Source organism: Theropithecus gelada, chromosome X (assembly GCF_003255815.1).
Source record: "Theropithecus gelada isolate Dixy chromosome X, Tgel_1.0, whole genome shotgun sequence".
NCBI lineage: Eukaryota > Metazoa > Chordata > Mammalia > Primates > Cercopithecidae > Theropithecus > Theropithecus gelada.
The window spans coordinates 12450453-12474803 of record NC_037689.1 but is presented as its reverse complement, the minus strand read 5'-3'; the positions used below and the strand labels follow the sequence as shown (position 1 = coordinate 12474803).

The window sequence follows — 24351 nt, the reverse complement described above, 5'->3', positions numbered from 1 at the left end:
GTTTCAAAATGTTTGCTTACAGGTTCAAATGTTAATTTCATGTTACCACAAAGAGTCATCATTTTTCCCTTTCAGACTTTGCCTATGAGCCCACTCTCAGGCTGTGCTTAGCAATCCAGCTCCACCACAGCAACAGTGAGCCCACAACCCATAGAACCTAGAGGGGCTGACCAACATCTTTTTGGAAAGGTGATAGGGGTGGTGGTGGAGGAGGAGGAGGAGGAGGAGGAGGAAGCGAGAAGCAGGTGGTGGGTTAGCATGGCAGAGTCAGATTATTTTGGATCCATATCAGTTGTCAGAAAAACATTATGGGGGAAGTGGAACTACCGTACATCTGAGAGAGAACCACAATGAACTGGCACGGTCTGTTTATACCACCTTTCCCTGCCCTAAACACTTTCTGTTTCTGCTGCACAGACATGTAGGGCCCGATAACTTTAGGATGGCACTTAATCACATAACAGAGACAGGCAGCTGGGAGCTCCCTGGCCTGACAAAACAGGTTAGACTGGTGGCAGGCAAGTGCCCTGCTGCCCTGCAGCTCCAGTGGTGGGGTCTGGGGGCTGCTTTCAACCTCCCTGGGGAGTTAGGTCTGTAGCTACCTTCCCTTGTAGCTGCCCTGGCCCGTCAGGGAGGAATGCTTACAAGTGTCCCTTGGTGGGTGGGGGAGTTCCTTTCTGTTTAAACGTTAAGCATTCACAGTGTGTCTTTTATTTTCCTTAGGACCTCTGCACCCAAGCAAGCACTTATTATGGGATCTATTTGCGCACATCACTGCTAATGTAACATCAACTACTCTCTGAGGATAATGGAATAAAGGGAAGGAAAAAGAGGGAGGGGGGAGAGGGAGGGAAGGGAGGGAAGGAGGCAGAGAGGGAGGCAGAGAGAGAGAGAGAGAGCGAGAGAGATCCTCCCCTTTCCCCATTTTCTCTCCATCCCAGACACAGGGCTCAGAAAAGCTCCACGGGCACAATTAACAATTGAAGGGTCACGAAGAAAATTGATAACATAATGTGATTTAAATAGGGAGAAGTAGGCGTCAAATTGAGTGATTTGAGGAGCATGTTAAACTGCTATTACAGCCGGGCGTGGTGGCTCACACCTGTAATCCCAGCACTTTGGGAGGCTGAGGCGGGAGGACCACAAGGTCAGGAGTTCAAGACCAGCCTGGCCAAGATGGTGAAACCCCATCTCTACTAAAAATACAAAACTTAGCTGGGCATGGTGGCAGGCACCTGTAATCCCAGCTACTCGGGAGGCTGAGATGGAGAACTGCTTGAATCCGGGAGGCGGAGGTTGCAGTGAGCCGAGATTGCGCTACTGCACTCCAGCCTGGGTGACAGAGTGAGACTCCGTCTCAAAAAAATAAAAATAAATTAAAAAAATAAAACAATGCTATTACAAGATCAAAAAGTACAAAAGGTTATACGGTGACCTCTCCCTCCCACTCCTATTTCACAGTAGTTCCTCTCCCCCAAGGAAACCGATGTTACTCATCTACTGCATGTCCTTTCAGAGATACTTTATGACTATGCCAACAAACATATAAATATAGGTATAAATTTATCGTAAATGTAAACGCTGTTCCTCTCAAAGTATCACTTAAACACAAAAAGGTGGCAGAAATTAGATTGTAAAACTTTTTCTCAAAATAAAGAGTTTTGAAATTCACAGTTGAACTCCTTCATTCATAAACATTTAAAAGTTAAATTGTTTGCCTCCAGAAATTAAGTTGGGTTCCCAGCACACAGTGGATACTTAAAAAATGTTTCCTTAGGTCTTTTTGTCGTTCCTTATTCAGAGCCAAGAGGACAATTACTCACTTCCTCTATCGATACAGAGAAATAAAATTTTATTTTTTACTATTAAAAAAGAGAAGTCTTGAAAAATTTTTACTGGATTCACTTGTGTTCAAAGATTTGCTTGATGGTAGCAATCATTTCACTGTATTTATCAAAACATCATGTTGTACATCTTAAATGCGGACAATTTTTTAAAAGATTTGCAAACTGAATTTTAAAATCAGTTTAAAATCCCCATCCCGATAGTCTTCAGTATATTATGAATAATTAGCTAAGCACATGACATTAGAATTCAGATTAGGGGCACCTTGAAGCAGAAGAGCAAACATACCTGAGAGAATGAAGAAATGTTTTCTCACAATTACAGACAATCCTTAAAATATTAATATTTGGCATAACCTGAGACATCACATATTGACAAACTAAATTTCTTTATACATTTAAATAAACACTAATACTCAGAGATATAGAACAAAATTGCACAGGAATGCTGAGATGATATTGCCTTTTCTGAACAGTCATCAGTTACACCAGATTTGTAACTTGATTGTTCACAAAATAAAACAGTACACTGTAGCACAACCAAATGGCTGAAAGATGGAGGTGAGTTTCAAAAGTACGTATCAGCAAAGGAAAATTCCACTGTTGTCTTTAAGCCTTAAGATAAAGGTGATTGAACTCCTCAGAACACTGAGTACTCTCCACAAAATATATTTTTAAATCCCCATTTATTTTCCATCCCTTGAGCATGTATTTACGAATCTGTCAAATCTACCTCCTATTTCACATTGTCCTTTAAGAAACTGGGTCTAGGGCCTATTAAATAAAAATATTTTCATGGTTACCTATATAGAGGCAATTTTCATTTGCATCATGGCTTGGAGTCAATCACCTGCAATGACCACGTGCTTCAATTCCCCCGTCTGTCTTCTCAGGAAACCTCCCAGCTTACCTGCAGGCCTGGCATCAGTCATTTATCACCAACTGACACAAACTACAGAGCTCAACAACGGTCAGGGATGGAGGCCAAAGTCTGTGTTGAGACCTATAATTTGCAATCACCAAACTCAGTTTTAGACCTGGTCCTGTTTCAAGATCTGTGTAGGTCACTACTTCTTCAAAACTGGAGGGCTCTTAACAGCGCTTGCCCCTTACACAGTTTGGTTGCGAGGGCCTGGTGGCCATGAGCCCCGGCTGTCAACAACTAATCAAGAAACATGAAAAGCAAGGCCCAGAACCAAGGGTAATTTTCACATTAAAGGTTAAGGTTTTTGCTTTCCATTCTCTATCAGGGCACCTGGATGGAAACTGAATGAAGAAATCCCTCAGTATAAGTGATAAAATACAATCTTCCCCGTTGGGAACAGTCATAAAGTGGCTCGTCTATTTCGTGTGAGGATGCCAACGTGGGCTTTAACACCACTGAATTACATTCAAAAAGAGAATACCTGACTCCACTTTGGAGTCATGGGCAGGGCGAGGGGGGGAGGCAGGGGGCACAGCAGAGGAAGAGGGATGACTCAGATTATGGCTGACATCCATGTAATAAAGGGAGATTTGTACTGACCGCTGTGCATGTAACACACTGTGTACCATTAAATCTAGAAAAGGAGGGTAGCATCAGCCCACCCCTAACAACAAAAGATGGCTGACTCCAGAATTAAAACCACGACTTTTCCTCTTCATACATTCAGAAATGTACCTCGAAGTCACTCCATGTTACCGTCTTAGGAATACAAAAGCTCCTCTTCGTTTGAGAAAGCAAGTAACTGGATATAACTTCCCACTTGGGACATAAGAGCAGGAGGCGTGCCTGTCTCCCCGTCTAGGCCTGACATGGTGGTGCCACCCACTCTGGGTCCTGGACCACTGCTCACCTTTCAGCACACTTCATGCTCTGACTTTATCATTAAGAGACCTCGGGACGTGGATCTCAGGAGTGGGTACCCACCCAGGCTGACCATGGATGTGGCGACCGAGAGGCCCCACTAACCCATACGCAAGCAAAGACACTTTCAGACTTCGTCCCCACTCCCTACTGTGGCCTGTCCCCTGAGGTGATGCGGTCACCTGGGAAGCCATCCACCTCCAGCCACCACACAGGCACACACACCCTATCGAGCTCAACTGGAGCGGGAGGTGCTGGGTAAGAGGGTTGCAACAGAGACCGAACGGGGCAGACGGAACTGGACCACCTCTGTCCCTTTCGTTTTCCTGGGTTCCCAATGCAGAAACGTGGAAATGGGGTGGAACTGTTTTTAACGGTAGCAGAGAGCCAGAAAATGCAGACAGTTGACCTTGAGAACCAACACCGTCGCAGCGGGAAACGTAAAAGAAACGGAACACGCTGGCAAGTGAAGGGGGAGCACCGCCCGGCGCCAGGAGGAGCGCGGCGGCCGAGGGGTGTGGAGGGCGGGGGGTGCAACAGGGGTGCTCACCATAGATCATGGCCAGCCCGGTCTCGTGCAGAAAGCGCACCCGGCGGTGCTTGAAGAGCCAGATGGTGAGGATGGTGAGCGTGAGCAGCAGGATGAAGGTGAGCAGGCTCACGCTGTCTTGCCGGTGGCTCTCCTCCGCCTCCTTCTCAGTAGCGAGCTCCTCCATGGCGCTGCTGTCCTCAGCCGCCGCCCCAGAGGAGGAGGCCGAGGCCGCGGCCGCGACTCGCAGCCCCCGACCCAGCAGCAGCGGCAGCAGCGGCAGCAGCAGCAGCCGCGGCGGCGGCGCCCCGGTAGCCCGACCCGAGCCAGGGCGCGCCGCGTCACCAGACTCCATGGTCCCGGAGCCGCCCGCGCCTCCTCCCAGCGGGGACCAGCAGCCCGCGCCGTCGGCGGGTTCTGGCAGTACCGCGGACCTGCCGGAGTGGCCGCGGCCGCCGCAGCTCCTCCTCCTACTCGCGCCGGGCCGGGGCTGTGCCCGGAGCCGCGCGGGGGAGGGGCGCGCGCAGTGCGCAGGATCCCCAAGCACCGCCCCCCGCCCGCGCACCTGTTCGTCCCCCAGCCGCGCCACGCCGCGCCGCCCCGCGGGCCAACCGAGCCACCCAGGCGGGGCCGGGTGTCGCCCTCGGGTCCGCGGGCCGGCCGCCGGCAGCTTGCCTCTCTGCGCTCCTCACCCCGTCCTGGCGCACCTGCCCAGGCCGTCTGGGGTCGCGGGGCCAGTTCATGGGCAGTCGCCGCCGCACTTCCTAAAGGGGACGCCAGAGGTCGCCGGCGCCTAGCGGGAGCATCGGCTTGGAGCGGCTAGCCTTGCGGTCTCGAGTCTCATCTCTGGCGCCACGGCGAAGTGTTTAATCTCAGGCCAGTGTGCAGCCCCCCTTGGCCCAGTAAGGTGGGGGCTGTCAGTGAACCGAGCAGCCCCGAAGCCACGTTAGCCCCTACATCTCTCTTTCCTCATCTCTCAGGTTGCCTTCCAGCCCCAGAATCTGCTAGGTTTCATTCAAACCTCTGTTCTCATCAGACTGAAACGTGAGGACTGATAGGGAGTTGGAATCGCGGGAGGGCGTTGAAGTATCTCCTTCCTCACTTGAGGGAATAGACTTCGTCTGCGCTGTGCTACTAATCCCCTTGGGGAAGAGGGTTGAACCAGAAGGAACTGAACGCTTGCCATTCCTGGTAAATGAGCAGTAGCTGGTCCTAAGGTGGTGGTTGGGGGGGATGGGGGTTACCCTGATGACCCTTTCTTGTATGTTGCTCACCTGGTAGCTCAGAGTCTTTTAATGACTCTTAGGACGAAGCCCAGCTCTGAACAAAATTATGGCGTGGACTCTCAAGGATGAAGCCTCTTGGAACAAATTCTCAGGAAAACTAGAATCTTCAATCCGCCTTGCTCCTCTGGTCAAGGAAGAAACAGGGTCAGATTAATCACTGAATTCCCAGTGCTTAGCACTGTACTCGTGTTTATTGAACCACTCTGAAATCTCTACCAAAACTGTCCATGTTTTCGCTCCCAGGGGAGTTTGCATTTTTAAGAGGATTCATTGAAGAAGGTGATGCTTAACCAAATGGAATAATAGGGTAGAGGTAGCATTGGGTAAGAAAACTCTTCGGAGTACTGCGGCCTTCCTGGTTCCCCTGTAGGTGAGCACTCTGCCAAAGCTGCTTAGTGGTTTCTTTACAGCAGGGAAATCTCTTCATCTAGATTTTAGCTAGCTCCTTTCCCAACTCCTCTAGGCAATCACTCGGCCCCTGCAAACATCCATATACCTTGAAGTTCCACGCAGGTTCCCAATAAAATTGCAAATACTTAAAACCTGGATGAGCACTGTATTGGTCGTAATATTATGCCCCCTTGGGTGCCCAGTACTCAAGGACAGAATTTCTCTCTTTAGAAAAGCTCTCTTCAACTCAGGAGCTACCTTGAAAGTACAGACTTCTTAGTATTTGTGGCAGATTGTATTTTTTATTTTTTTTTTTAATTTTTTTTATTTTATTTTATTTTTTTTTATTTTTATTATTATTTTTTTAATTTATTTATTATTATTATACTTTAAGTTGTAGGGTACATGTGCATAACGTGCAGGTTTGTTACATATGTATACTTGTGCCATGTTGGTCTGCTGCACCCATCAACTCGTCATTTACATCAGGTATAACTCCCAATGCAATCCCTCCCCCCTCCCCCCTCCCCATGATAGGCCCCGGTGTGTGATGTTCCCCTTCCTGAGTCCAAGTGATCTCATTGTTCAGTTCCCACCTATGAGTGAGAACATGCGGTGTTTGGTTTTCTGTTCTTGTGATAGTTTGCTAAGAATGATGGTTTCCAGCTGCATCCATGTCCCTACAAAGGACGCAAACTCATCCTTTTTTATGGCTGCATAGTATTCCATGGTGTATATGTGCCACATTTTCTTAATCCAATCTGTCACTGATGGACATTTGGGTTGATTCCAAGTCTTTGCTATTGTGAATAGTGCTGCAATAAACATACGTGTGCATGTGTCTTTATAGCAGCATAATTTATAATCCTTTGGGTATATACCCAGTAATGGGATGGCTGGGTCATATGGTATATCTAGTTCTAGATCCTTGAGGAATCGCCATACTGTTTTCCATAATGGTTGAACTAGTTTACAGTCCCACCAACAGTGTAAAAGAGTTCCTATTTCTCCACATCCTCTCCAGCACCTGTTGTTTCCTGACTTTTTAATGATCGCCATTCTAACTGGTGTGAGATGGTATCTCATTGTGGTTTTGATTTGCATTTCTCTGATGGCCAGTGATGATGAGCATTTTTTCATATGTCTGTTGGCTGTATGAATGTCTTCTTTTGAGAAATGTCTGTTCATATCCTTTGCCCACTTTTTGATGGGGTTGTTTGTTTTTTTCTTGTAAATTTGTTTGAGTTCTTTGTAGGTTCTGGATATTAGCCCTTTGTCAGATGAGTAGATTGCAAAAATTTTCTCCCATTCTGTAGGTTGCCTGTTCACTCTGATGGTAGTTTCTTTTGCTGTGCAGAAGCTCTTTAGTTTAATGAGATCCCATTTGTCAATTTTAGCTTTTGCTGCCGTTGCTTTTGGTGTTTTAGACATGAAGTCTTTGCCCATGCCTATGTCCTGAATGGTACTACCTAGGTTTTCCTCTAGGATTTTTATGGTATTAGGTCTAACATTTAAGTCTCTAATCCATCTTGAATTAATTTTCGTATAAGGAGTAAGGAAAGGATCCAGTTTCAGCTTTCTACTTATGGCTAGCCAATTTTCCCAGCACCATTTATTAAATAGGGAATCCTTTCCCCATTTCTTGTTTTTCTCACGTTTGTCAAAGATCAGATGGCTGTAGATGTGTGGTATTATTTCTGAGGACTCTGTTCTGTTCCATTGGTCTATATCTCTGTTTTGGTACCAGTACCATGCTGTTTTGGTTACTGTAGCCTTGTAGTATAGTTTGAAGTCAGGTAGCGTGATGCCTCCAGCTTTGTTCTTTTGACTTAGGATTGTCTTGGAGATGCGGGCTCTTTTTTGGTTCCATATGAACTTTAAAGCAGTTTTTTCCAATTCTGTGAAGAAACTCATTGGTAGCTTGATGGGGATGGCATTGAATCTATAAATTACCTTGGGCAGTATGGCCATTTTCACGATATTGATTCTTCCTATCCATGAGCATGGTATGTTCTTCCATTTGTTTGTGTCCTCTTTTATTTCACTGAGCAGTGGTTTGTAGTTCTCCTTGAAGAGGTCCTTTACATCCCTTGTAAGTTGGATTCCTAGGTATTTGATTCTCTTTGAAGCAATTGTGAATGGAAGTTCATGCATGATTTGGCTCTGTATTTGTCTGTTATTGGTGTATAAGAATGCTTGTGATTTTTGCACATTAATTTTGTATCCTGAGACTTTGCTGAAGTTGCTTATCAGCTTAAGGAGATTTTGGGCTGAGACAATGGGGTTTTCTAAATATACAATCATGTCATCTGCAAACAGGGACAATTTGACTTCTTCTTTTCCTAACTGAATACCCCTGATTTCTTTCTCTTGCCTGATTGCCCTAGCCAGAACTTCCAACACTATGTTGAATAGGAGTGGTGAGAGAGGGCATCCCTGTCTTGTGCCAGTTTTCAAAGGGAATTTTTCCAGTTTTTGCCCATTCAGTATGATATTGGCTGTGGGTTTGTCATAAATAGCTCTTATTATTTTGAGGTACGTTCCATCAATACCGAATTTATTGAGCGTTTTTAGCATGAAGGGCTGTTGAATTTTGTCAAAAGCCTTTTCTGCATCTATTGAGATAATCATGTGGTTCTTGTCTTTGGTTCTGTTTATATGCTGGATTATGTTTATTGATTTGCGAATGTTGAACCAGCCTTGCATCCCAGGGATGAAGCCCACTTGATCATGGTGGATAAGCTTTTTGATGTGTTGTTGAATCCGGTTTGCCAGTATTTTATTGAGGATTTTTGCATCGATGTTCATCAGGGATATTGGTCTAAAATTCTCTTTTTTTGTTGTGTCTCTGCCAGGCTTTGGTATCAGGATGATGTTGGCCTCATAAAATGAGTTAGGGAGGATTCCCTCTTTTTCTATTGATTGGAATAGTTTCAGAAGGAATGGTACCAACTCCTCCTTATACCTCTGGTAGAATTCAGCTGTGAATCCATCTGGTCCTGGACTTTTTTTGGTTGGTAGGCTATTAATTATTGCCTCAATTTCAGAGCCTACTATTGGTCTATTCAGGGATTCAACTTCTTCCTGGTTTAGTCTTGGAAGAGTGTAAGTGTCCAGGAAATTATCCATTTCTTCTAGGTTTTCCAGTTTATTTGCGTAGAGGTGTTTATAGTATTCTCTGATGGTAGTTTGTATTTCTGTGGGGTCGGTGGTTATATCCCCTTTATCATTTTTAATTGCGTCGATTTGATTCTTCTCTCTTTTCTTCTTTATTAGTCTTGCTAGTGGTCTGTCAATTTTGTTGATCTTTTCAAAAAACCAACTCCTGGATTCATTGATTTTTTGGAGGGTTTTTTGTGTCTCTATCTCCTTCAGTTCTGCTCTGATCTTAGTTATTTCTAGCCTTCTGCTAGCTTTCGAATGTGTTTGCTCTTGCTTCTCTAGTTCTTTTAATTGCGATGTTAGAGTGTCAATTTTTGATCTTTCCTGCTTTCTCTTGTGGGCATTTAGTGCTATAAATTTCCCTCTACACACTGCTTTAAATGTGTCCCAGAGATTCTGGTATGTTGTATCTTTGTTCTCATTGGTTTCAAAGAACATCTTTATTTCTGCCTTCATTTCGTTATGTACCCAGTAGTCATTCAGGAGCAGGTTGTTCAGTTTCCATGTAGTTGAGCGGTTTTGATTGAGTTTCTTAGTCCTGAGTTCTAGTTTGATTGCACTGTGGTCTGAGAGACAGTTTGTTATAATTTCTGTTCTTGTACATTTGCTGAGGAGTGCTTTACTTCCAATTATATGGTCAATTTTGGAGTAAGTACGATGTGGTGCTGAGAAGAATGTATATTCTGTTGATTTGGGGTGGAGAGTTCTATAGATGTCTATTAGGTCTGCTTGCTGCAGAGATGAGTTCAATTCCTGGATATCCTTGTTAACTTTCTGTCTTGTTGATCTGTCTAATGTTGACAGTGGAGTGTTGAAGTCTCCCATAATTATTGTATGGGAGTCTAAGTCTCTTTGTAAGTCTCTAAGGACTTGCTTTATGAATCTGGGTGCTCCTGTATTGGGTGCATATATATTTAGGATAGTTAGCTCTTCCTGTTGAATTGATCCCTTTACCATTATGTAATGGCCTTCTTTGTCTCTTTTGATCTTTGATGGTTTAAAGTCTGTTTTATCAGAGACTAGGATTGCAACCCCTGCTTTTTTTTGTTCTCCATTTGCTTGGTAAATCTTCCTCCATCCCTTTATTTTGAGCCTATGTATGTCTCTGCGTGTGAGATGGGTCTCCTGAATACAGCAGACTGATGGGTCTTGACTCTTTATCCAGTTTGCCAGTCTGTGTCTTTTCATTGGAGCATTTAGTCCATTTACATTTAAGGTTAAGATTGTTATGTGTGAACTTGATCCTGCCATTATGATATTAACTGGTTATTTTGCTCGTTAGTTGATGCAGTTTCTTCTTAGCCTCGATGGTCTTTACATTTTGGCATGTTTTTGCAATGGCTGGTACCGGTTGTTCCTTTCCATGTTGAGTGCTTCCTTCAGGGTCTCTTGTAAGGCAGGCCTAGTGGTGACAAAATCTCTAAGCATTTGCTTATCTGTAAAGGATTTTATTTCTCCTTCACTTATGAAACTTAGTTTGGCTGGATATGAAATTCTGGGTTTAAAATTCTTTTCTTTAAGAATGTTGAATATTGGCCCCCACTCTCTTCTGGCTTGGAGAGTTTCTGCCGAGAGATCTGCTGTGAGTCTGATGGGCTTCCCTTTGTGGGTAACCCGACCTTTCTCTCTGGCTGCCCTTAAGATTTTTTCCTTCATTTCAACTTTGGTGAATCTGGCAATTATGTGTCTTGGAGTTGCTCTTCTCGAGGAGTATCTTTGTGGCGTTCTCTGTATTTCCTGGATTTGAATGTTGGCCTGCCCTACTAGGTTGGGGAAGTTCTCCTGGATGATATCCTGAAGAGTGTTTTCCAACTTGGTTCCATTTTCCCCCTCACTTTCAGGCACCCCAATCACACGTAGATTTGGTCTTTTTACATAATCCCATACTTCTTGCAGGCTTTGTTCATTTCTTTTTCTTCTTTTTTCTTTTGGTTTCTCTTCTCGCTTCATTTCATTCATTTGATCCTCAATCGCTGATACTCTTTCTTCCAGTTGATCGAGTCGGTTACTGAAGCTTGTGCATTTGTCACGTATTTCTCGTGTCATGGTTTTCATCTCTTTCATTTCGTTTATGACCTTCTCTGCATTAATTACTCTAGCCGTCAATTCTTCCACTTTTTTTTCAAGATTTTTAGTTTCTTTGCGCTGGGTACGTAGTTCCTCCTTTAGCTCTGAGAAATTTGATGGACTGAAGCCTTCTTCTCTCATCTCGTCAAAGTCATTCTCCGTCCAGCTTTGATCCGTTGCTGGCGACGAGCTGCGCTCCTTTGCTGGGGGAGATGTGCTCTTATTTTTTGAATTTCCAGCTTTTCTGCCCTGCTTTTTCCCCATCTTTGTGGTTTTATCTGCCTCTGGTCTTTGATGATGGTGATGTACTGATGGGGTTTTGGTGTAGGTGTCCTTCCTGTTTGATAGTTTTCCTTCTAACAGTCAGGACCCTCAGCTGTAGGTCTGTTGGAGATTGCTTGAGGTCCACTCCAGACCCTGTTTGCCTGGGTATCAGCAGCAGAGGCTGCAGAAGATAGAATATTTCTGAACAGCAAGTGTACCTGTCTGATTCTTGCTTTGGAAGCTTCCTCTCAGGGGTGTACTCCACCCTGTGAGGTGTGGGGTGTCAGACTGCCCCTAGTGGGGGATGTCTCCCAGTTAGGCTACTCAGGGGTCAGGGACCCACTTGAGCAGGCAGTCTGTCCCTTCTCAGATCTCAACCTCCGTGTTGGGAGATCCACTGCTCTCTTCAAAGCTGTCAGACAGAGTCGTTTGCGTCTGCAGAGCTTTCTGCTGCTTTTTTGTTGTTGTTGTTGTTGTTGTGTAGCTGTGCCCTGTCCCCAGAGGTGGAGTCTACAGAGACAGGCAGGTTTCCTTGAGCTGCTGTGAGCTCCACCCAGTTGGAGCTTCCCAGCAGCTTTGTTTACCTACTTAAGCCTCAGCAATGGCGGGCGCCCCTCCCCCAGCCTCGCTGCTGCCTTGCCGGTAGATCACAGACTGCTGTGCTAGCAATGAAGGAGGCTCCGTGGGCGTGGGACCCTCCCGGCCAGGTGTGGGATATGATCTCCTGGTGTGCCTGTTTGCTTAAAGCGCAATATTGGGGTGGGAGTTACCCGATTTTCCAGGTGTTGTGTGTCTCAGTTCCCCTGGCTAGGAAAAGGGATTCCCTTCCCCCTTGCGCTTCCCAGGTGAGGCAATGCCTCGCCCTGCTTCAGCTCTCGCTGGTCGGGCTGCAGCAGCTGACCAGCACCGATCGTCCGGCACTCCCCAGTGAGATGAACCCAGTACCTCAGTTGAAAATGCAGAAATCACCGGTCTTCTGTGTCGCTGGCGCTGGGAGTTGGAGACTGGAGCTGTTCCTATTCGGCCATCTTAGATTGTATTTTTTAAAAAGATGACCACAATCATATTTCCAATCCCAGAACCTTACCATCCCCCATCAGGAAGGGGCATCTGTGTTCCCTCCCCTTAAACCTCAGTGGACCTTTGTGACTCCCTCAAAGAATATAATGTGGTAATGGAGATTATGTGATTTGTGAGGCTGGGTCACAAAAGGTAATCTAGCTCCTGCCTGTTTCATTCTGTCACTTTCCACTCTAGCTAGGCTGGGCACGGTGGCTCACACCTGTAATCCCAGCACTTTGGGAGGCCAAGGCAGGTGGATCACCTGAGGTCAGGAGTTCAAGACCAGCCTGACCAACATGGTGAAACCCTATCTCTACTAAAAACACAAAAATTAGCCAGGCATGGTGGTATGCACCTGTAGTTCCAGCTAGTTGGGAGGTGGTGGCACAAGAATCACTTGAACCTGGGAGGCAGAAGTTGCAGTGAGCCAAGATTGTACCACTGCATTCCAGCCTGGGTGACAGAGTGAGACCCTGTCTCCAAGAACAAACAAACAAACAAAAAACAAATAAACAAACAAAGAAATCTAGCTACCTGGAAGCTGACACACTGAAGAAACCATGTAGAGAGACCATGTAGCAATAGGGGCAGATGCTACAGGAGACCCAACTTTTTGAGTGTTCCCAACCCAAATGCCATGCATGTGAATGAATGAGTCTTCAAATCAATTCGCTCCCAGCCACCATCTTACTGTAGACGTATGAGAGGCCCCAAGCAAGAACCATGTCGCTGAACCTAACCAGCATCTGCAACTGTAACATAATAAAATGATTGATGTTATTTTAAGCTACTAAGTTTGAGGGTGGTTTCTTCTACAGCAATAGATAACCAGAAGAGTATTTATTATGTAAAGCAGTTCCCTTGGGTAGAGTATGAAAAGACTAGTCCCAACCATTCACAAATACACACCAAAGAAAACACTCCATTATCTGTACATATTTATGTGTGAAAACTAACATATATAATACAGGAGTTCTGATTTCAGTTAACACAGAATAATCACACTAAACCCATTACCTGCTACTGAATGCAATTATAAAATGTGAACAGAATGCATGCAGCAACTATTTGAGGACTCTGGAAAGTAAATTGTACCACATAAACTGAGGAAAAACAACAGAATTTGAAGTAAAACTAAACTGGCAGTGAATTTACCGTTTATTTCCTCCAGTCTCCACTAGACTGGACTCAAGGAAGCTTAAAACCCAGAAGGGAACATCAACATGGACAGAGAGAGCTCCAGGAAAAGCAGAAAATTGGTCTCCTAATATTCAGAGAAAGTAAGAGAAATGTGCCATTTTTTTCTTTTCGCCATTCTCTTACATCTTAGCCAATAAGTAATCCCACTGTGGCAGCTGAGTCAACAGTGACAATGGAGACAGCAGTACCTTCAAGCACCCAAAATTGCTAAGGGAGGGGAGAACCTTCCTCTCTGTTTGGAGTAGCTCTGGTCCCAAGACAGTGGGGTCAAACCCTCAATAATATGTATTTTTTCACTCCGTCTGTCCTGATGCTTGGCCCAAGACATGGGCAGAGTTGCAGGAAATACATAACAGAGAGTATTAAATAAAGACCCAGATTTCTGGACAGGCACGGTGGCTCACCCCTGTAATCCCAACACTTTGGGAGGCCGAGGTGGGTGAATTGGTTGAAGCCAGGAGTTGGAGAACAGCCTGGGCGATGTAGCAAGACCCTGTCTCTATGAAAAATTTGAAAATACAATTAGCTGGGCACAGTAGTGCTTGCCTGTAGTCTTGGCTACTCAAGAGGCTAAGGTGGGAGGATCACTTGAGCTCAGGAGTTTGAGGCTACAGTGAGCTATGATCACACCACCATATTCCAGCCTGGGCGACAGAGCAAGACCCTGTCTTTAAATAAGTAAATAGCCTAGATTTCTTGCCAATTGATTAAAAGGGGAACTCCAAGGCATTACAAAGTACCAAGGAGACAGTAGAGAGGAGAGGACCTTGGGAAAGGTCCTCATAAAGTTTTTATGAACTCCTAGGTTCACCCCAACCTACACATGGATCTGATCCTAAACAGCATACCAAAGACTGTGATAATTGAACTAAGAGGCAGACCACCACCCAAGCCCTAGACTAGCCACTGGATAAAGCACATGTAGGACAGATCTGAATAGCATTACAAACTTTTGAAAACTGAATTGACTTTGGAGCCACTATCCAGAAAAGGCATGTCAGAACTTGTGATCTAAACCCAAGCATGTCTATTACAAGCTAAAACCCAATATGAATAAAACAAAAACCCAATAAAACAAAAATATGAATATTTCCCCATAGTATTAAAACAAGATACAAAACCCTATAACATAATATTCAAAATGTCCGGGATACGACCCAAAATTATTCAATACCTGAAGAACCATGAAAATCTTAAGTTGGGTGGGAAAAGGCAAATAACAGACACCACTGCTGTGGTGACACCAATGTTGGAATTAACTTTAAAGCAGCTATTATAATGATGCTCCAACAAGTAAGGACAAATAATCTTGAAATGAATGTAAGGATAAAAGACTCAGCACAGGAGTAAAAGATAAAAGAAGAACCAAATTGAAATTTTGTCTGGGCACGGTGGCTCACACCTGTAATCCCAGCACTTTGGGAGGCCAAAGCGGGTAGGTCACGAGGTCAGGAGTTCTAGACCAGCATGGCCAACATGGTGAAACCCCATCTCTACTAAAAATACAAAAATTCACTGGGCATGGTGGCACGTGCCTGTAATCCTAGCTACTGGGAGGCTGAGGCAGGATAATCATTTGAACCCGGGAGGCGGAAGTTGCAGTGAGCCGAGATCACACCACTGCACTCCAGCCTGGGTGACAGAGTGACACTCCATCTCAAAAATTTTAAAAAAAAAGAGAGATTTTATAAGTGAAGAATGCAATAGCTGGAATTTTAAAACTGGATGGATGCAATAGCAGAATAGAGATGAAAGAGTCAGTAAATATGAAAATAGATCAATAGAAATTATCCAACCTGAATAGCAGAGAGGAAAAACTGAGAAATAAATAAACAGAGCCACAAAGACCTATAGGAGATAACAAAATATCTAACATTTGTGTCTTTAGAGTTACAGAAGGAGAAGAGAAACAGTGTGGTACAGAAAAAAAAAAAGATGTGAAAATATTGTAACCGAAAACATTTCAGATGAAGCAAAAGACACCAACCTGCAGATTGAAGAACCTCAGCAAACCCCAAACAGGATAAACCCAAAGAATGAAAGCATAGACATATTCAAACTGCTGGAAAGAAAATAGGTTTAAAACAGAAAGATAAAAATGAGGACATATTACATACAGGGTAACAACAATTCGGATGACTATGGATTTCTCATCAGAAACCAAGAAGGTCATAAAGACATGCACAGCATTTTCAATGTGCTGAAAGAACTATTAACCAAAAATAATACATCCAACAAAAATAGATTTCGGTGTGAAGAAATAACACCAATACTGTACAATCTCTTCTAGAGAGTCGGACAGTTGAAGAAAAGAAAGCTACTTACCAATATCTCTCATGAACTTAGACATAAAAAGTCTTAACAAAATATTAGTAAATTGAATCTAACAATGTATAAAAAGAAGTATACACCATGACCAAGTGGTATTTATCCTAGGATTACAAGGCTTATTCAACATGAGAAAATCAATCAATGCAATCCACCATTTTACTGTCCAAAGAAGAAAAGCGGCCAGATGTTCTTCCCCGAGAGTCCTCGGGGTTTCCTGCTTCAACAGTGCTAGGACGGAACCCGGCGCTCGTCCCCCATCCTGGCCGGCCGCCCATAGCCAGCCCTCCGTCACCTCTTCACCGCGCCCTCGGACCGCCCAAGGCCCCCGCCGCCGCCGCTCCAGCGCCGCGCAGCCACCGCCGCTGCAGCCGCCGCCTGTCCTTAGCCTCCGCCATGACGACCGCGTCCACCTAGCAGGTGCACCAGAACTACCACCAGGACTCAGAGGCCGCCATCAACCGCCAGATCAACCTGGAGCTCTACCCTTCCTACGTTTACCTGTCCATGTCTTACTACTTTGACCGCGATGATGTGGCTTCGAAGAACTTTGCCAAATACTTTCTTCACCAATCTCATGAGGAAAGGGAACATGCCGAGAAACTGATGAAGCTGCAGAACCAACGAGGTGGCCGAATCTTCCTTCAGGATATCAAGAAACCAGACTGAGGACTGGGAGAGCGGGCTGAATGCGATGGAGTGTGCATTACATTTGGAAAAAAATTGTGAATCGGTCACTACTAGAACTGCACAAACTGGCCACTGACAAAAATGACCCCCATTTGTGTGACTTCATTGAGACACATTACCTGAATGAGCAGGTGAAAGCCATCAAAGAATTGGGTGACCACGTGACCAACTTGCGCAAGACGGGAGCACCCGAATCTGACTTGGCAGAGTATCTCTTTGACAAGCATACCCTAGGAGACAGTGATAATGAAAGCTAAGCCTCAGGCTAATTTCCCCATAGCCATGGGGTAACTTCCCTGGTCACCAAGGCAGTGCATGCATGTTGGGGTTTCCTTTACCTTTTCTATAAGTTGCACCAAAACATCCACTTAGGTTCTTTGATTTGTACCATTCCTTCAAATAAAGAAATTTGGTACCAAAAAAAAAGAAGAAAAGCTGCATGATCATATTCACTGATGCAGAAAAAGCGTTGACAAAATTCAACATCCATTCATGATAGCTTTCAGCAAAATAGGAATAAAAGGGAACTTCTTTGACCTGATAAAGAGCAGCTACACCACCCCCCCACCCCAACCCAAGAAAAAACCTGACAGGATATCTAGCATTATTCTTAAGATGAAAGACTGAATTCCTTCCCTCCAAGGTCGGGAAAAGGCAAGAAAGTCCACTATCACCACTCTTAGTTCCATTGTATTGGAACTCCAAGTCAGTGCACTAAGACAGAAAAAAGAAATAAAAGGCATAGGTATATAGCAAAAATCACACTATATAAGTTTTAATGGAATGCTGGGGAAACAGAGGAACTAAAAACAGAGGGAACAAAAAGAAAAGGGAGGAAAAAAGAGAAATTCTCAAAGAATATTAGAAAAATTCTCCTATTCATAGATAATATGATCATCTACTTAGAAAAATCCCATGAAATCTACAAAATCCTAGAACCAAATAAGTGAGTTTAGCAAGGTCTCCAGGTGCAAGTTCAGCACACAAAAACCAATCATATTTCTGTATACAGGCTGTGTGCAATTGGAGATGATTTTTTAATTTATTATTTTTTTTTAGTTTGGAGGAGTCTGACTGTCGCCTAGGCTGCAGTGCGGCGGTGCGATCTCGGTTCACTGCAGCCTCCGCCTCCAGGGTTCAAGCGATTCTCCTGCCTCAGCCTCCCAAGCTGGGATTACAGGCATCCACCACTACGCCTGGCTAATTTTTGTATTTTCAGTAGAGATGAGGTTTTGCTGTGTTGGCCAAGCTGATCTCGAACTCCTGACCTCACGTGATCTGCCTGCCTTGGCCTCCCAAAGTGCTGGATTTACAGATGTGAGCCACTGTACCCAGCCAAAAAATCTTTAAAATGTATCATTCACAATAGCATAAAATAAAAATATTTAGGTATAAAATTTTAACAAAACATGTCCAGCACCTATATGCTAAAATCTATAAAATACTGACAAAAGGAATCAAAGAAGACCTGAATAAATGAAGAGACATGCCATGTTCATGGATTGAAAGACTAAATTTAGCAAAGATGTCAAATCTCTCCAAATTGATATACAGATTTAATAAAATTTCCATAAAAATCCCAGCCAAGTGAAATATAAAATTAATAGGAAAGTCAAAGTAACAGAATAGTCAAAACAAAACAATTTTTGAAAAAGAAGAATAAAATTGGAGGCCTTCACAGTATCCAATTTAAGATGTACTGTAATGCTACTATGTAAAGTAATAAAGTGTAATCAAGGCAGGATAGCACTGGTGAAGGAATAGATATATACATCAATGGAACAAAATTAGAGTCTAGAAATAGGTCTACATATGAAATTGATTTTTCACAAAAGTGCAAAAGCAATTCAATGGACAAGCTACATTCTTTTCAATGAATTGTTTGGAATTATTGGGCATCCATACACAAAAAGAATGAACTTTGAGCTAAATCTTATACCTGTACAAAAATTAATTTTAAGTAGATTATAGATTTAAATGTAATATGCAAAACTGTGAAACAGTTACAAGAAAACATAAGAACACTTTCCTGACCTTGGATTAAGCAAAGAATGCTCAGATATGACACCAAAAGCATAATTCTTATATGAAAAAATTGATAATTGGACTGCATCAAAATTAAAAGTTTTTGCTCTGCAAAAGACACTTTTAAAGTAATGAAAAGACAAGCCACAGAGTGGGAGAAAATATTTACAAAACATCTTCAACAAAGGACTTATATCCATAGTATATAAGAAATTCTCCAAACTTAACAGTAAGAAAACAACCCTATTGAAAAATGGGCAGAAGGTGGCCGAGCGCGGTGGCTCAAGCCTGTAATCCCAGCACTTTGGGAGGCCGAGACAGGCGGATCACGAGGTCAGGAGATCGAGACCATCCTGGCTAACACAGTGAAACCCCGTCTCTACTAAAAAATACAAAAAACTAGCCATGCGAGGTGGCGGGCGCCTGTAGTCCCAGCTACTCAGGAGGCTGAGGCAGGAGAATGGCGTAAACCCGGGAGGCGGAGCTTGCAGTGAGCTGAGATCCGGCCACTGCACTCCAGCCTGGGCGACAGAGCGAGACTCTGTCTCAAAAAAAAAAAAAAGAAAAAAAGAAAAATGGGCAGAAGGTTTAAACTAACGCTTTTCATGTGGATGAGAAATCATTACATGAAGAGATGTTTAACACCATTAGCCATCAGGGAAATAAAAATTAATACCATGATTGCCACCTATTAGATTGAGTTAGAATATTAAAAATAGAATGACTAAATAAAAAATACAACACCATTCTCCTGCCCCAGCCTCCTGAGTAGCTGGGACTACAGGCACCCGCCACCTCGCCTGGCTAGTTTTTTGTATTTTTTAGTAGAGACGGGGTTTCACTGTGTTAGCCAGGATGGTCTCGATCTCCTGACCTTGTGATCCGCCCGTCTCGGCCTCCCAAAGTGCTGGGATTACAGGCTTGAGTAGGAGAATGGCGTAGACCCGGGAGGCGGAGCTTGCAGTGAGCTGAGATCCGGCCACTGCACTCCAGCCTGGGCGACAGAGCGAGACTCCGTCTCCAAAAAAAAAAAAAAAAAAAAAAAAGGAAAATGGGAGATGCAAAAAAAAAACCCTACAACACCAATTGGAGGTGAGAACGAAGAGCCCCGGAACTCTCATATGTTGCTGGTGGGAATGCAAAATGGTAAGCCACGCTGGAAGACAGTTTGGCAGTTTCTTATAAAGTTAACATGCATTTATCCATAAGAACAAGCAATCCCATTCCTAGGTATATATGTATATATCCAAGGGAAGTGAAAACGTATTCATCCAAAAACCTGCATATGGATTTTTTTGTTGTTGTTTTGAGAGAGTCTCGCTCTGTCACCCAGGCTGGAGTGCAGTGGCACAATCTTGGCTCACTGTACCCTCTGCTTCCCAGGTTCAAGCAATTCTTGTGCCTCAGCCTCCAAGTACCTGAAATTATATGTATATGCAACCATGCCCAGCTAATTTTTGTATTTTTAGTAGAGACGGGGTTTCATCATGTTGGCCAGGCTGACCTCGAACTCCCGACCTCAAGTGATCCGCCCTCCTCGGCCTCCCAAAGTGCTGGGATTACAGTTGTGAGTCATCACGCCCAGCTTTTTACATGGATGTTATTAGCAGCTTTATTTATAATAGCCAAAAACTGAAAACAACCCAAATGTCCTTCAGTGGGTGAATGAATAAAAAACCATTGTATGTTCATAAAATGGAATACCATTCAGCACTAAAAATGAATGAATCATTGATATACTAATAATTTGGATGACTATCAAAGGCATTATGCTGAGTGGAAGTGAGTCTCAAAAGGTTACACACTATATGATTCCATTTTATGACATTCTTGAAAAGATAAAAGTATAGTTAGAGAGAACGGATCAGTAGTTTCTGGGGCTTAGTGGGAGGGGGAGGGTATAACTATAAAGGGATAATACAACGGAGGTTTGGGGATGATGGAACCATCCTATATTCTGATTGCAGTGATGGTCGTATGAGTCTGTACATGTGTTAAATTCAAATAATTGTACAAGAAAAATAAATATTACTGTAAGTTAATTTAAATAATTTTTCTCTGTCACGTGTTAACAAACCCTCTGCTTACCCTTGGACATGCTACAATTTTATATTAGTTTAAGATGGTGGTTAAGGTCTCAAGAAGTCCCCAAAAGCTGTGTCCTGGGTTCAGGTGCCCTGAAATGTGGCAGGTAAGGAAAACTGAAACCTTAAATTCAGGCACACCCACAGGATACTATGAAATATATGGGCATAAATACTAGCATCGGAGGGGCGTGGTGGCTCACGCCTGTAATCCCAACACTTTGGGAGGCCAAGGCGAGAGGATCACTTGAGGTCAGGAGTTTGAGACCAGCCTGGCCTACATGGTGAAACCTCATCTCTACTAAAAATAGGAAAATTAGCCGGGTGTGTTGGCAGCATCTGTATTCCCAGCTACTCAGGAGGCTGAGGGAGGAGAATCGCTTGAACCCAGGAGGCAGAGGTTGCAATGAGCCAAGGTCACGCCACTGCACTCCAGCCTTGGTGACAGAGGGAGACTCAGTCTCAAGAAAAAGAAAAAGAACCAGGAAGGAAGCTTCTGCCCTCTGGCTGCCTTCCACTCTTCCACGAGTGCCTCCCATTGGCAGCACCTCAGTAGCAGCAGCCAGGCCTCCTAAGAGGCCCTCATATCTATTCTGCAGGGCCTTTGCTCTATACCCCCAGGTTCTGGGAATCCTACCTCTTCCCTGCTGTACTTTCAAGTTTAGGGATAGTAGCTGCTTCTTGTAGTTATCTCTAGGTTCTCTCACAGTTGCCTTTTTGCTGTCTCATTTCTGCAACACCTGTGTAACCATTTCCTTATCTTAACCTCCTCTGTGGGAACATGCGGTGGCCTGTTTTCCTGTGGCCCCTGACTGATACTCCAGCCTCTGGAGACTTGAAGTATAGAGTCAGAGGGCAACCAGTTGTAAGGCTGACCCTGAATTCCTTGTGTTTGGCCTCTGCTTGCATTTGTTCCTGCACTGGAAGATAAAATCACAATTCCAAAGCGCGGTACACAAGGCCTATGGTAGACTTTGCTGGTGGTTCCTAATATTTCTGATTCCCTTCTTGCAAAACAGGTGGATTGCATTGATTGCATTTTTCCCCTCTTTGATGTTTTAGGTGACTTTATGTCCTGCTTTGGCCAACGAAATGAGAATACAAGTGGTGAATGTCATTTCTGGGCAAAAGTATTTAAGAGCAGATGCATGTGTTCTCTCCACCTGCTGCAGTGAGTCCTAAAGCCTCAGGCTGAGATGGTAAATTATAAGGTGGAAAAGCCTGTGTGTGACATGTAGCCTGGCAGATAATTTTTATTTTACTTCATGATTGTGACCACAGTGTAAAGTAGCCTATCTTAACTAATAATACATTTGTCGTTCACCCCCGTCACCTCCCTTCCTTCTCACTCTTCCATAAATGCATCAAGATATCTTATACCTTTGGGCTGTGCATATGTTCCACCTCTTGCCTTACCAGTCATTTTGACCTGGCAGCTGCTGCTAGCTGTTCAAATCCCAATTCAGATGCTACCTACTCCAAGAAGCCTCCTTCATCTAGATTTGGGATGTTTCCTATATTTTCTCCTAATAGCTCATGTTTGCTTTTTTTTTTTTTTTTTAGACAGAGTCTTCTGTCACCCAGGCTGGAGTACATTGGCATGATCTCGGCTCACTGGGTTCAACATATTCTTCTGCCTCAACCTCCCTAGTGGCTGGGACTACAAGCATCACCATGCCTGGCCAATTTTTTTTTTTTTTTTTTTGTATTTTTAGTGGAGACAGGGTCTTGCCATGTTGGTCAGACTGGTCTCGAACTCCTGGGCTCAAGTGATCTGCCCATCTTGGCCACCCAAAGTGCTGGGGTTAAAGGCGTGAGCCACTGCCACACCTGTAAACAAGGCCTCCTGTTTACTTTTAACATGACATTTCCCACATTGCATCATATTATCAGATTATTTATTGATATACCCACTTTATATTAAGTTCTTTGGAGGCAGGGATGGAGTGCCTTCTGTTGTAATTTTTGCTGTTGTTTTATTTGTTTAGCTCTAGTTTAAAAAATGCATTGAGCATAATGCCTGGTACATAGCAGATATTCAAAAATATTTGTTGAAAGAATAAATTATTTCAGCAACATAAATAAATACATTTATTATAAAGTATAAAGCAGAGGATATGTTTTTTAAAATTTAGCTATATACTTATAATGCAATTTAATTGGAAGTCATTTTGTGCATTCCATATTTTGTCAAGGTACCCCATGTGGATGCTTGGTCACCTACTTTATTTAGAATTCATATCTCTTAGACATTATTTGCTTTTTTCTAATGTATTTTCTGCCTCTTTCTTACTCTTGTTGCTCTGTTTCTATGGAATATCAGCTGGCAACATTCATTTAGTTGATCTATGTTGGTAAATATGTATAGTTAAAATTCAATTCAGTCCTGAGAAACTGGAAAGATCTAAATATCTTTTATATATTTAATGCCATAGTAACCCTGTAACATGTTTCAAATTAAATAAAAACTACTTTTAAATATAAAGGGGTTATTTTTGTCAGCTGCTTTATTATCTCCAAACCAGAGCTGTTCGTTTTTTATTCTGTTTCCAAAAACTAAATATCCCTCCCAACTCAATTTCAAAATATAGTCTTAGTTCAGATTCTCTAGAACAAAAGCAAAGTCATTTCTAGGCAGTCATAGTTTTGTTTTATGTTTCTCATTATACACATTGAGATTCCTCTAAATGTGAGTCATTTAAGCAAAACCTTGGGAAACCTCCAGATTCCTTTTTAATTATCTTAAATTCATCTGAAAATATTTCAGCAAATGCAAGAGAGAATGCCCTTATTAGCAAGATGTTTTAAAATCGAGAAGAGCCTATTATGAACTCAAGATACTCCCTAAAGGTTTTATTAACAGTTCAGGATTGTCCCTTCATCTGCCTGTTCCTGTCTTACTACAGAAAGCAAAATGTAGGAATTGCATTTTTTAGCTCCTTTTAGCATCTTCCAGATTTGGGCTTCCATCCAAGCTCCCACTGCAGTGCACCACTCTGTGAGTTGATGACAGGCAAGGTCGAACAGCCCCTGGGGAACGTTCGTGAATGTGTTGACTATCATAAGCATAAATAGATGATTCTTATCTTAAGGCAAGACAGGCAGAAAGACATGGAGAAGACCCAGGCACCCTTGCCTTCATGTCTGCACAGACCCACACAGACTGTATGTTTAGGATTCAGTAGCCATGTTAGAAAAATGCTACCTCAGACCCTATTCAGGGTTAGCTGCAGTAACCTTAGGAGTCCCTTCTGATCATCCTCTTCCCATGGCAGCTGCAAACTTTTGCCTCTGCCCTGTATGGGAAAACTGATCACTTAAAAGGAACCCTTAAGGTTTATTAGAAATGCTTTTGCTGTAGGTGGCAGAAAACCTGCTCCCAAAGACTGAAGAGAGTAGGACTTTATCTTGCTCATATAACAGGCATTCTCTCAGTAGGAAACTACCAGCTCAGTGACTCAAGGATGTAACATCACTCAAGGATGCAATCCTAACATGCCAAGCTGTTAGGATTGAGAAAGAGATACTGCAACTAGAAACATCAGGTATAGGTTCAGAGCAGGCAAAAGCGGGA

At 43.5% G+C, this 24351-nt stretch overlaps 1 protein-coding gene and 1 pseudogene across 5 annotated transcripts in view; one reads left to right on the top strand and one right to left on the bottom strand.

Annotated features, from left to right (window-relative positions):
- Nucleotides 1–4711, bottom strand: part of SLC9A7 (solute carrier family 9 member A7) — a 141945-nt gene extending 137234 nt beyond the window's left edge. For 2 of the 4 annotated variants that reach the window (XM_025372694.1, XM_025372693.1), the window contains exon 1: nucleotides 4241–4706. In XM_025372694.1, the coding sequence (XP_025228479.1) occupies nucleotides 4241–4574 (334 nt within the window). In that variant the 5' untranslated portion in view covers nucleotides 4575–4706. Of the gene's footprint in view, nucleotides 1–4240 lie in introns of all 4 variants that reach the window. The other 2 variants (XM_025372692.1, XM_025372695.1) reach the window with 2 other exon arrangements.
- A 1021-nt stretch (nucleotides 4712–5732) lies between these two features.
- Nucleotides 5733–16925, top strand: LOC112616335 (annotated as a pseudogene). Its single transcript, XR_003117614.1, has 2 exons — nucleotides 5733–5784; nucleotides 16151–16925. The product of XR_003117614.1 is annotated as a ferritin heavy chain pseudogene (transcript).
- The last annotated feature ends 7426 nt before the right edge of the window (nucleotides 16926–24351 follow it).